Raw genomic sequence first — 12,900 nt, 5'->3', positions numbered from 1 at the left:
CAGGTATATTATCTAAATGTGGCAACAACTATAGGCCACATTAGATTTTGCTACAATTGTAATTGGATTATACATGTAACAAACCACTAACACCCATCATCCTCTTTTGGAAACTACACTAGGCTTGTTCATGTAAACCTATACATCTGATGTACTCAGTGAAATAGTTTCTTTTGAAGCTTTAAAGGATGTTTGAACTGTGGATATAAAAAAAGAAACGGCTATATATCTCAAACTCGGTTAACTGGAGATTTGCTGCCACCCAGTGATTACTTCCATTTATGTCTTGGTGTAATTTTCACCATTATTTATTTATTTGTTTATTTAAATGTAAATGACTAACAGATGGGATACGGCTGGTTGGCTGTTTATTGATTCTGTAGTATACTTTACTGCAGCCATTAAACATACGTCGATTAAAGCCCAGGATCTGCATGATGGTATGTGTTGTTTGGCTTTCCGGCCATGTAATGAGCTCATCCTACATGGTAACGTCCTTAATAAACTATCTAAAATATTGCGAGCCCATAATGAAAAACGAAGCAGCGCTTTCTAATGGCCAGAAATGGACTCCACATTGTTCCTCTGACTTTCAGCACCATGGACAGAGAGCTATAGGACTATTTTAAGGACCATACCTGCTGCACGCCTGGGATTTGTTCATTAATTAATTAATTTATTTAAACAGACAACCGCAACATCAATGAAACAAAGAAGGGAACACCCACCCTTTTGCCCCTCAAAGCGGTGGCTTGAACTCTCCAATACAAGGGGACATTACTGGATTTGCTAGATCTTTGGTTAGGAGATGCGCGTCAAGGGACTACGGTAGCCAATCTGCTCTAGGACGCGCACAGGCGCTCACAACTAAAGCAGTGTGAAGTCATACGTAATGATCAACATGACTTCCGGTTATATTTTCCAAAGTAAAATCTCATTGAAATGTCACACCATAATGCAGGGTTGTGGTAGTAGCTTGTTGGGAAAAAGGTGAGGGTTGATTCCCTCCCACAGCAAACATTCTGCCTGGATGTGTCCTTCAGAAAACAACCACATTACTAACTTAATCAATGTATATCTTGGCATATGTAATATTATCTTTACATGGCCAGAGTCTGCAGCAGTGGCATATCTCTGTCATAAAGTCTCTCTCTGGGAGAAGCCTCTAATCTACCGTCAACATAGTCTAACACAAATTGCATCCACTAAGGTTTTGACTTTAACCTATCCCACTGTGTTTTGCAATTCTTCCTTGTAAGGAACCAATATTCAGCAATGCTTTCTCTTCATATAGTCTATACTCATCATTATACTAGCCTATTTCACATAGTTGCTGTGCACACAGTCAGTTGCACTGAAGGGACAAGTATTACGCTTTTACTTTGAAGGTAAGATCATTACAGTTCCGGTCTGGATGCGTTTATCTCCGTCTGACTTGACGCAGCTCATTACAGACCACCAGGCGCACCGACAGCCCCCGTCTCTGCTGACTCAGTGCCTTACCAGCAGTACCTTCGCCCCGAGGAAGGCTACAGGATTCAACCACCGACGCTCACTTCTCCGGTAAATCCGTCCCGGCGCCACCGTACAGACATGGCTAAGACCGCAATCGGTGAGTTTTGCCCTAATTTTTCTGAGATGACAGTGGTGTTACGCAGGCTTGTGGATGCTGAGGGATAGTGGCGACACCCATGGCACAAAAGGATGCCGAGAATGACTAAAGGGAGCGGCCAAACTCCATTGCAAGTCAGTTATAGGAACAGACGTAACATTGTAAAACTGAAACATAATATCTTAATATTCTTTCATTTCTGTTTTGGCTCTAAAGTGAATATGTTTGGCTTTTGTGTCATGCTGAATCCAAATGGATGCTGATCAACGTGGGCTAGTGTATCATCCAGTATATGGTGATTATCTCTGACGCATATTCTCTATCCTATTTAAAGCAAGCACGTTAAAGACATTTGGGTGCATATCAGCATAAGCAGGGGTGTTTTTTCTCACAGAGCGGTGTTTTTTCGATGCCTGCTTGCCGCACCTGCCCTCACTGCCTGACACAGCCGTGCAGCATAATGCAGCGCCAGCGACCCCACCCAACATCTCCGGTCCCTTCAAAGCAAGCCAGCCTCTCTCAAGGGTGTGAATGATTTTTACCGTGCCAAATCTCCTTATAAAAACTGGGCCACCCTATGTAGCAATAGTGTAAGCCTGGTGAATCAATTTTTGGGTGACCACTAAGAGCATGAATGTGAGAAAATTCGTCTTTATCCACGCACATAGAATTGCTTTACAGCCGAGGGAGGAATTTACGGCTGGCATTGAAAATGAATGTCATTTCAGAGACGCGTGTGTAACACGGCACACCTATAGGAAAGGCTAACGACTGGGAAATTTATCCTGGTCGATGACTATATTATTATCGGGCTATATATGGTTGAACTTTTATTACCGATGACAGTATTTCTTGGCAATAGGCCTATATGGACAAATCAAATTGGATGGCTTTTTATGGCAGGTGACAGGCCCTACCTGTGTCATCCTATGAATTTCCATATCAAGGCATGATATATATTTATTTGGCTGGATTTGATTATTTGAACATATTGCTGTGCCAGCCACAGTCAGAGTTATGGGCCTATAAACACTGGAGGTGGCCTGCAGTCTTCATCAGTAAAAAGGAGCCTGATCCAACATTTAAGCATGAATTGACAGGATTTTCATTTAGGGTAATCTCTTTCAGGGAACATAGAGAAATTTATGCATGGTGGATCTGGGGGATTGCATGTTTGTTTTCTGGTTGACTACACATTTGATGGATGGCGGGGCATGCAGACAGACAGCAATGAGGGTCCTGATGTCTGCACCGACTGACACCGGCAACTAAACCTCAAGTGTTATGTCTGCTCCCCTCTCCTCCTCCCCCTTCCTTCTCCTCCTCCTTCCTCCGTGACTCGGGTTGTGGACAGGCAGAATGGGATGGGCAGAGGCCAGACGCTCTGGAAAACACAGTCATCATCCCATCGTCAGCGCCAGCAAGCACTCAGCGGGTCGTTAGGTTCATTTAGTTCCTCAAACAGATTGGCTCTCTTAATACTGTCGCATTAGCTGAGGAATGCAATATTTACGCAAAAATCTTTCACACCTCGTGGGTCAATAAATAGGTGAACAAAACAGATTGCATAGACCCATATTATTATTACCTAGTGTTGCAGGTTTTCTATTTCTTGATGACAGAAAGAGACAGAGACATCCTCATGCTTGTACACTGCAATTATCAACTATCACACAAACAACCACAGCAAAAAAACACAGCACACACCCCCTGTGCATGAAGGCATCTAAATACTTTTACGGATTTTTATCATGTGGACTTGTCATATCCAATTAGGTGTGGTCAATCGCTTTGTACTCACAATCAGTTCCTTTGTGTCCGGGAAGAGATGGTCTTCTTGGACAACAGCACAATCAATTGGTCCAAAGAGTCACCTTGAAATCCTGCAATAATCACATTAATAATCTGCACCGCTAATGCCGTAACAGGCCTTGCACATAAAGCCTGAAAGTGTCCTGGATTGATCATTCGTTATGATTAGTCATTCAATCCAGCTGATCAATGAAACACACACCCATTACTGGTTGAGATGACTGCTGTGCTTTAGGATAGGTGACATCAATCTAGGATGATGATATGGTTTACGTACATTTCTGAAAATCAATTTCTGGTAAAGGCACTGAAGCAAAAAATCCATCATCCTTGTGCCCTAGTTTTGAAAATTAGTTAGCTATAAGCTCTGTAGATTATGGGACTCTTACATTTTCTCCTTGGTCATCGTCTTGGATCTGCTCTTTGACAGCAACACATTAGCTGTCTTAGTATTTTGTGGTCACTTAGCCAATGTGACCAGGCCACTCTGCACCCTCTAAATCTGCCAAAAAATTGTGCTGATCTCCCTGAACAGACACAGGGCGTGGTTTTAGAAAAATGTATCTCAGCACACCAGCCCTGCATCAAATCACTGGAACTGCCCCTCGATAATCAAAGCCCTACATCCCTTCTTTTTATAGCCAATATCACCCGAGTAATACCTTCATAATTCTGCGATTATAGCGTTGCCTGGTGGCCTGACTGTAAAGGGCTCGCTGTGTGCCTCACACAGATGCCAGGCTCATGTTTCTGTGAGGTTATAGGGCCCAGGATGGCAGTAAACGCTGTGATACACAGGGTCACATTTTGTGAGACAGTGTTAATTGGCAGTTTGTGCATAGCCTTGTCAGTAATATCATTCATATGCTTTTCACTTCTTGCCATTTTTGCACAAATTGACTCTGCTGCCAATCGCCCATGCCCATCCAATCTGGAAGCACCATTTTCTGTCTAAATTCCTACAGTGGGGGTTGGGCATTCAAGGGGAACTGTGAGGAGGGAGGAAGATTGCGGCTGAAAGGAATAAGGGATGAAAAGTAAGGAAAAGGGGCGTGGCGGTGTGTGTTGCCACAGAATTCAAGCTCCCAGGGGAGACAGGGAATGTGGGAGAAAGAGGATGAGTGAGTAAGGGAAAGAGAGAGAGAGAATGGGATTGAGGCGGATAATGCATCTGCAACAGAGGAAATGGAGGCTTGGAGATAAAGCAGGTGATGGGGATGAGGGACGCATGCAGAGGGGGAGGATGATATTGATGATCTGTGCTCTTTGCTGATGGATTGTAAGAGGAAGTGCTGTTTGCTGGCTGTGTGTCGGTGGTCAGGACACTCTGTGAAGAAACACTCAGGGAGGAGGGTGCTGAGCTAACTGGGTGAAACCAGCCTGCTGAAATTATCATGCATGAAAGTGGTGTCATCATGCTCGACATTATTTGATGCTCTTGGCAGCATCCTGTACTGACATATGCACCTGACCTGGCTTTTCCAAACATCAACTTTTAACAGGTTTAAAATGTCTGAACACTTTGTGCTATAGGCAAAGGACACCATTTTGGTGCACCTGAATGAGCTCATTACACGGAGAGAAAATATGAATTTCCTCTCCAGAGAGATACAGAGACAAACCGCTCAACTTTACACTGTTTGTGCAGCAGGGTATATAATATTTTTTGATTAGAGGATATAAAAGAAATGGCTCCCCTGGTGAAACAGAGGATTTGCTGCCTCTATAGCTCATTTTCAATTAACTGCGAGCACCGAGTTTCCAAGATAACATAGAAATATTATTGACTCTGATGCAGCAACAGTAGACGCACAAAATTCATATCCTCAGTTGAAGTCTTCTGCAGTGTTGACAGGACGCAGCCTTCCACATTTTAACCAGTTTCTCGCTGCACTGCAACTGCATCTCCAAAAATCCAACTTACAGACCAACAATCGGAATTGCAAGGATGATAACATGAAATAATTACAAACCAAGCCCCGCCCACTACTGGACAGCCACCAGTGGAGATTCTCTGCTGACCTGCTCCATAAGCACTTAACCCGAATTATCTGCTCCAGTGATCTGTCACTTGTTCATGTTTTCAGCTGTCAAGTGGTGGTGGTGTGTGTGTGGGAGAAAATGGCGGCCTCGGTCTTGACACACACAGCACTTTAATGAGCTGGTGACAATCCTCCAGCAGCGTCCTCCTCCACTCCCCCGTCAGCAGAAATGGTCCAGTCCGCTAATTGCAAATTAAAGTGCTATCCACCTGAGGCGGCTGCTTCCATTAGGGCTGTCTGGGAGGGAAGAGGGGGGATAGATCCATAGTTTCAGCTGCTCCCCCTATATGCAAACACACACACACACACACACACACACACACACACACTTTGCCAACTCTCTTTCTCCTCATCTGTTATCTTTTTTTCCTGCATCTTTTTAATCCTGCCTCTTTCTTTTGGGAAGTTGTTAGAGTGATTGCCCCACCCGCCCCTCACCCTCACATCCACCAGGCATTTATGTCTCTCTCTCTCTTTCGCTCTCTCTCTCTCTCCCGCCCACACCTCCATCTCCCCATCCACTCTTTCCACACCGTCAATCCTTTCATCTGAAACCTCTCCCTCCTTCCTCTGTGCCTCTTTTCTTCCTCAACCGAAACCCCTCCTCTCTCTTCAGTCTTCTGCCACTCACTCCCTCGCCCCTTTTATCCACAATCTCTCCCTCTTGCTCCTTCTTTCTTTCACCCCCCGTCACGCTTTCTCCCTCTCTCACTTCCTCCTCGGGGAAGGGGTTAACAAGACCATCAGAGAGTAGAGAGTGCTACATCTGAGAGCTGATTGCATTACTGTGGCGTCTGCCTGTCTGTAGGGCAGAGAGCGACAGACAGAGGGGAAGAGGAAAAACTGAGAGAGCAGAGAATAAGAGAGGGAGAGAGAATAAGGAAGATGATTTGGATTAATCATACTGTACCGCACCATGGAGAAGTTCTTACAGTAAATCTCATTTCTAGCTCCCCTACTGTAGCCTGCTACAAAATCATGAATCAGTATGGGACACTTCAGCCCTGGAGGCCCAGTGCTCTTGGTGATGATGGATTACACCACAGTATGGCACTTGGCATGCAAATGTCCCCTCTGAGGCACTGTACCTCGACAGCGCAGCAGCCATGTGCAAAAGCAAATTGTTTCAGAACCTGCAGTGTGTTGCAGATATATTTCTCTTCTCCCTGGAGGGAATACTGCTGAACTCTAGGCTCACATTACAATGTAGTAGGTGCCAAAAACACAGGGGGAAAAAACAAGGTTAGACAAGGTTGGTTGTTCTTTTCCTCGCTATTTTTTCTCTGTCTGCCCTTTGAAGAACTTTTGTCCCTCCCTTTTGAACATGGCGCAGGTTGCCAAACACAGCTAGTCTCATTCTGATGCCAGCTTTGCTTCACTGTTATTAATTTTTGGGCTAGAGGGGGAAGTCATATTGCTGTGTTATGCTGATAAGCTAAAGCCTTGGCTATTAGCCTGATCCCACTGGCCATGCCCAAAGAGGATAAGAGACAGCTCAATGACCGTCCTTACTATCAAACATGAGTCCTGGCCTCTTCTGGTTTTAGATTACCTGTAACCACATAACAAATCTCTGATCTTGTTTTCTAATAGCCACAGAATGGCTGAGAGGCAAAGGGGCGTCAGTCTGACAACATAAATAAATAATAGCCTAAAATGAAATGCATGGCTGATGGCGTGTGGAAAATCCTGCGGGATGGAGTTTCTTGGCTGTTGGGGAAATTAGGCCAAATAAGGACATCATTCACCCCGCTACCCCTTTACATCCCGCAGAAAACAAAGGCCACAAAACGACTACAAAACCTAGGGCAATTAAGCTCCACCAGACAGCCTTTGATGAGCTTTTCTTTTTTGAGGACTTGGTGAATATTTATTTTCCTAAAAATATGAGGATGCCATTCAAAATGAGGACCTCCTGAGGAGGTGAAAGTGGGTTAATGATGTTTCGTGTGTGTTTGTGCGTATGCTAAGCAGTGCAGCCGGTTCATGTCTCCATATCGCTGTGTGTGGTAATTGTGCACACACACACACACATGCACACTAATGGCCATGTTTCCATTTATCTCCACAGCTTACAAAGAGAAGATGAAGGAGATTTCAGTTCTTTCCCTCATCTGTTCTTGTCTGTACCCAGAGACTCGCAAGAACATCATGGGTGAGTTTGAAGGTAAGTGGTCATGGAACCCGAGACTAAAAATTCAATTTGAACAGATTTTCAACCATCCTTAAAATACAAGAATGCACATTCATTTTTTTTCTTTCTTTCACACACACACACACACACACACACACACACACACACACATACACAGACATGGACATCAAGCCCATTAACAAGCGAGCCTCAGGCCAGGCCTTTGAGGTTATCCTGAAGCCTCCCTCCCCCGTGTCGGATGCTGCCCACTGCATCACTAACCCCCCCAAGAAGGACATTTCCCTGGAGGACATCCAGAAGAAGCTGGAGGCAGCTGAGGACCGGAGGAGAGTAAGGATGCTTTCCAGTCCTTTTTCTTGAACCCAGCTGCTATGTATCATATTGCCTAAATAAGAGATAGAACCTGATTCACTCTTCGGTATTTCAGATGAGCCTAAAAAAATCTGTCCAACCTGAACCAAGCCTGAAATATGATAGTGTTTTGTGAAACTAAGAGCAACCTGATCCTGAAAATCTGAACGCATTTCTACTGCAAAACTGCAAATGTCATCATTACCCAATCCTACGCAATTAAGCAGGAAATTTCAGCCTGAGCTTTAAATAGCTGATGCCAGTCCCATCGTGTGACAGATTAATCTGATGTCTGGTTGTTTGGTCAATGATCTGTCAAATGTTTTTCGTCTGAGTCTGCTGCAGCACAGCCATGAAGAATCTAATCGTACACCAGTTAATTCTTGCATCTCATTGATTCTTAAATCAATACAATCAGTCAAGCAGCTGATCAATCAAACAACCCATCAACAAATCAATCAACCAATCAATATCACAGTTGGACAGATCTTTTTCCACAACAAATGTCCAATAGAGTCAGCCAAATTAATATTGTACTCATTATAGCACACCGAGTAAATACATTTACTCATTCAACATTTACATTTTAATAAAATTTAAGAAAAACAACTGCGCAATATTTGGTGTTTAGGTGTTTAATTATCTCACACTCTCTCACCCTCGCCACCCTCTCTCTCTGACTCACTATCACTCTCTCCTCCTCCTCCTCCTCCTCCTCCCTTAGTCCCAGGAGGCGCAGGTGCTTCGGGCCCTGGCAGAGAAGCGGGAGCACGAGCGCGACGTGCTGATGAAGGCCATGGAGGAGAACAGCAACTTCAGCCGCATGGCCGAGGAGAAGCTCCAGCTGAAGATGGAGCAGATCCAGGAGAACCGGGAGGCCTACCTGGCATCCATCATGGAGCGCCTGCAGGAGAAGGTGAGCAAGGAGGAGGGAAGGGAGGTCGGGAGGGGAGGAGGAGACTGAGGAGGTGGAGGCGAGGTCAAAGAGAGGGATAAGGAATGAGAGAGCTAGGTTGGGAGGGAGGGTGTAAGGGAAGGAAGGGAAGGAAGATGAAATACTTGAAGAGATGGGAGGAGATCGGGTGGGCGGGAAGGAGAGAAAAAAATGAGAAAAAGTGACAGGCTTCATGAGGAAAAGCAAGCATGGTGAAAAGAAAAGGGTGGAGGCACGGACAAGGAGGGGGGGAGTGTGAGGAGAGCCGACTTGCCAGCTTGACCTTTAGGAGAGGATGAGCAAAAGAGAAGATGCATGGGGTGGACAAGGACAAGGGTGCAGTGCAGGAAAGCAAATGAACGTATGAGAGATTTAAAAAAAAAGAGAGTGCGCTGAGATGGAGAGGAAAACAAGAAATATTAGAGGGAATGAGGTAGGCTGACATTACCTGCAAAGGTCAGGGGAAGAGAGCTGATACTGAACTGAAGTGCACAGAGAGCAAATGTCAGAAAAACAGCAGCTGCACAGAAAAGTATGAAAAAATTCAACTTGGGCGTGTGTGGATGTGTTCTCTCCAGGAGCGGCATGCGCAGGAGGTGCGCAGGAACAAGGAGCTGAGAGAAGAGGTGACAGCGTGAGCAGCCCCAGCCGGTTTCACAATCCCCCCCACCCCCGCTCACCCAACCCAACCCCGAGGAACACCCCCAACCTTCCTCCTGCAGCCCGCCCCACCCTCCTCCCCGACATACCCACCCATACTACTATGAAACTACCACAACCCTATTTCAGAAGCCTGGGACGCCACCCCTAGGCAGGGGGCGGCTAAAGTCCCAACACAATAGCATTAGCAAAGCGGTGGGGTGGAGAAACAAAACAAAAAAAAAAGAAAAAAAGAAAAATTGTCCCACTCACTCTTCCCAAAAAAAAAAAAGAATGTTTTTGCTCTCTTTCAAACGAGAAGAAAAAAATCAAATTGACAAGTGACAGTGGGTATTGGTTTTGTAAATACTTCTTTTTTTGTTATATACAGTACAATACAAGCAGCAAAAGTATTGATTGCCGTGTGCCATTTTTATATATAATTTTTCTCTCCCTGCATATATATGGATGTAATCATTCTTTTTTTCCCCCCTTTCATTTCAGCCTGAGAATCTTTTTTGCAGTTTCTCTTGTGTGGTAACAGGCTTTGGTGTTTGTTGTGAGTTTCCCAGCTAGCTGACATTTGCTGTGACTGGTTGCGTCCTGACGAGGCCTGCATTCTGGTTTTCATTCCCCCGTCCCTTCAAGTGTGCACTTTTTGCTTTTCACCCCGCAGATCAAAAATAGTAATAAAATTAAAAAAAAAAAATGCTGGATCTCTGTTGGAGAGGGGTTTTCCATACAGTTTCTGCCACTGTTCCTCCAGCTACCGAGGGACATGTGCACTAAAGAGGGCAGAAGGAAAGGGGACAAGCATGCAGTCTTCGTCTGTTTATGTGTCAGTGTGGGGAATGCAAGCCGTCACTGCACATCCGCTCCTGTGAGGTAGATGGTGATTGTACCACAGGAGGATACTATAGCATTTAATGAGCCCTTTCTCATCCCCTCTCTCTCTCCGTCTGCAGCCCTTTCATCCCTCCTCGCTCCTTCACACATTTCTCCACATAAACACAAGCATCCGCACTCACTCACATTCTGTCCAAATGGGCAGGCATTTAGCCAATCATAGCACAGAGCTCAGGAGGAGCTCGCTAAATTCTGTCCATCTGGCATTGTAAAGCTCACGTGACATCCCTGACCAATGGCGAGCCTCAGATGTCCTTTAGAGGCAAGGCTTCAATCACATTTCAATCAAACAGTAGTATTTGTCAGCACTGGGGAGAAAATACATCCTGAGACACAGATACTTTGTAGGCTTTGAGTGCAGGTTACTTTGAGAAACTCTCTCAATGTTGTGACTGTAAATATTAGTATGGAGAAAATATGACTGAGTTACATCATCGTCCATTACATAGAGGCTAGAGTAGTGCTCAACATCAGCGTCTAGTGGAATCACTGTTGCCATATTAGCTTGTGTGGATCCCCCATGTCCTGTGTCATTGTGCCAGAGAGTGAAAACAATGCCAAATGCCAGAGACACTGAACTTGAACAATCTCCTATTCAGTATTGGACTGCACTTAGCTGCAAAATATAGAAAATGCCACTGAAAAGTTGGAGAAGCGTAAGAAAGATATTTAAGCCATAATAGATATAACTGAGACGATGCATCAGCCCAATATTATCATCAATAAGGGTGCATTTGAGTGTATTTACATTTCCACAGAGTTTGTAATCAATGGTGTCCAAGCCTGAGGCTGAACCCGTACTGGTTACACATATACAGGAGGCCCACAGATGTGTGTGAGTGTGTGTGTGTGTATTTCAGGAAGGGTGGGTAGATATGTTTGTGCCATGCGCTATCGCTCTGGTAAATATAAACCAACACTACAACAGTACAGTATGTAAGAACCAAGTATCTGTTGCACACCGATGACCTCAAAAGAACATCACAGAGTCTTCACTTGGACTCTACCCACTACCTTACCTGCCTTTCTCTTTCTCTCTCCCCTTCCCATTTGTGTGTTTCCCCCTTCTCCACATATATCTTTGTGAGCAAGCAGTGGTTAATAAAGATTTGGGGTTCAGTGAATGAAATCGGCTTCGAGAGTGGTTTCTTTTCAGATAACACAATGGATCAATTTAACATTCGCTTGGTGCCACATGTGCTGTCTCATTTTTAAGTTTTGATACACTACAGAAAAAAAATATTTTAGATTCTGCTTTTTTGGGGTAGTGTGTTAAGACCTAAAATAACTTCTTCATCTCTGCTGGTGCCATCTACAGGTTTGTCATTAATGCATGGCCAAGCTTTGCTCAGACTTACAAAGTGTTAATTCTAGTGATGATCCTAAGGTTTCCAAAGATATCAAATACATCCTGCTGAATTACAAGGAAATGACACACAAGACATCTAGATATTTTCTATCTGATCTAGGCCTAATGTTGCAGCTATAAAACAATCTAGAGTTTGAATATTTCACTCAGTATAAGGGTAATGTAGCTTCAACAAAGGATTACAACCAGCAGATATAGAATATGTAATTTAACTTTGATACTTAAGGGGAAATTTAAGGAAATCTGAGTTGAAGGGTTAAGTTGCAGCCTTATGCCTTTTTCATGTTAGGTCTCTGCAAATGACTGCAAATAATATTGTCATTAGCATGTGGCAAAGGAATATTTTGTGGAAGATGGGGGCGATTTGACACAATTTGCATGTTAAAAGTTACAAAGGAGGAAAGAATTAAATATACCTGTGTCACCTTTAGGAACTCGGTCCTCCATGTAAGAAGATTTGGGCCATCTTGCTCTTTTATTGAAGTTCCATTTATGACCAGTAGGGGGAGACAAAAGATCAGCTGTCAGCACTGAAAGCCCCTTGTTGACCCGTGGCTCTGGTTTCCATGGACCTTACATCACTGTACCTGGCCTTGCATCATCCTCACTAATGAAAGCAAATGTCCACCAGAATGAAGCAGAGGGAGATCAAAAAGAAAGAGAGGGGGGAGAGAGAGAGTAATGAGAACGAGATGTATTTTGATGAGGGTGTAGACTTTGGTTCAGCGGAGGGAGGAAGGGTGTGTTGCTGAGAACAGAAGGTGCAGCTGGCCTGGTACAAGCTGAAACGATGGCAGGGAGACAAAACTATTCTGCACAGTCTTCCTTTCTCACTCCTCTGTCCTTTTCGGCTGTTCTTTGATCCTCTTGTCCTATATCTTCTTTCTCCCTTTTCTTTCCATCCCTTATCCTGTGCTCCATCCCTCCCTTCTTTCTCTTTTTCATTCTCTTCCAGCCTTCCCTCCCTCTTCCTCTCCTCCTCTCCTCCTTGGCCGGTTCCCACGCAGTGCATGGGGCCGGCCAGGCTGCTATTGTCCAGGATATCCCCTCCTTGTTAATGGTTTCCTGTGCACACACAGA

At 44.5% G+C, this 12,900-nt stretch overlaps 1 protein-coding gene across 2 annotated transcripts; it reads left to right on the top strand.

Moving 5' to 3' along the window:
* Window positions 1-1,463: 1,463 nt before the first annotated feature.
* stmn2b (stathmin 2b) lies at window positions 1,464-11,580 on the top strand. 2 transcript variants are annotated; one of them, XM_030064185.1, is made up of 5 exons: window positions 1,464-1,612; window positions 7,538-7,633; window positions 7,779-7,951; window positions 8,697-8,888; window positions 9,485-11,580. In XM_030064185.1, exons 1-5 carry the CDS (start codon window positions 1,594-1,596, stop codon window positions 9,542-9,544), a joined length of 540 nt encoding a protein of 179 aa, XP_029920045.1. In that variant the 5' UTR covers window positions 1,464-1,593; the 3' UTR covers window positions 9,545-11,580. The 2 variants fall into 2 exon arrangements, with proteins under 2 accessions (XP_029920045.1, XP_029920044.1); XM_030064184.1 differs by lacking the exon at window positions 1,464-1,612 and having other exon boundaries at window positions 7,516-7,633.
* Window positions 11,581-12,900: the final 1,320 nt, after the last annotated feature.

The sequence above is a fragment of the Myripristis murdjan genome, chromosome 11 (genome assembly GCF_902150065.1).
Source record: "Myripristis murdjan chromosome 11, fMyrMur1.1, whole genome shotgun sequence".
NCBI lineage: Eukaryota > Metazoa > Chordata > Actinopteri > Holocentriformes > Holocentridae > Myripristis > Myripristis murdjan.
Note: the sequence above shows the minus strand (reverse complement) of the source record. Positions and strands in the feature narration are given on the sequence as shown.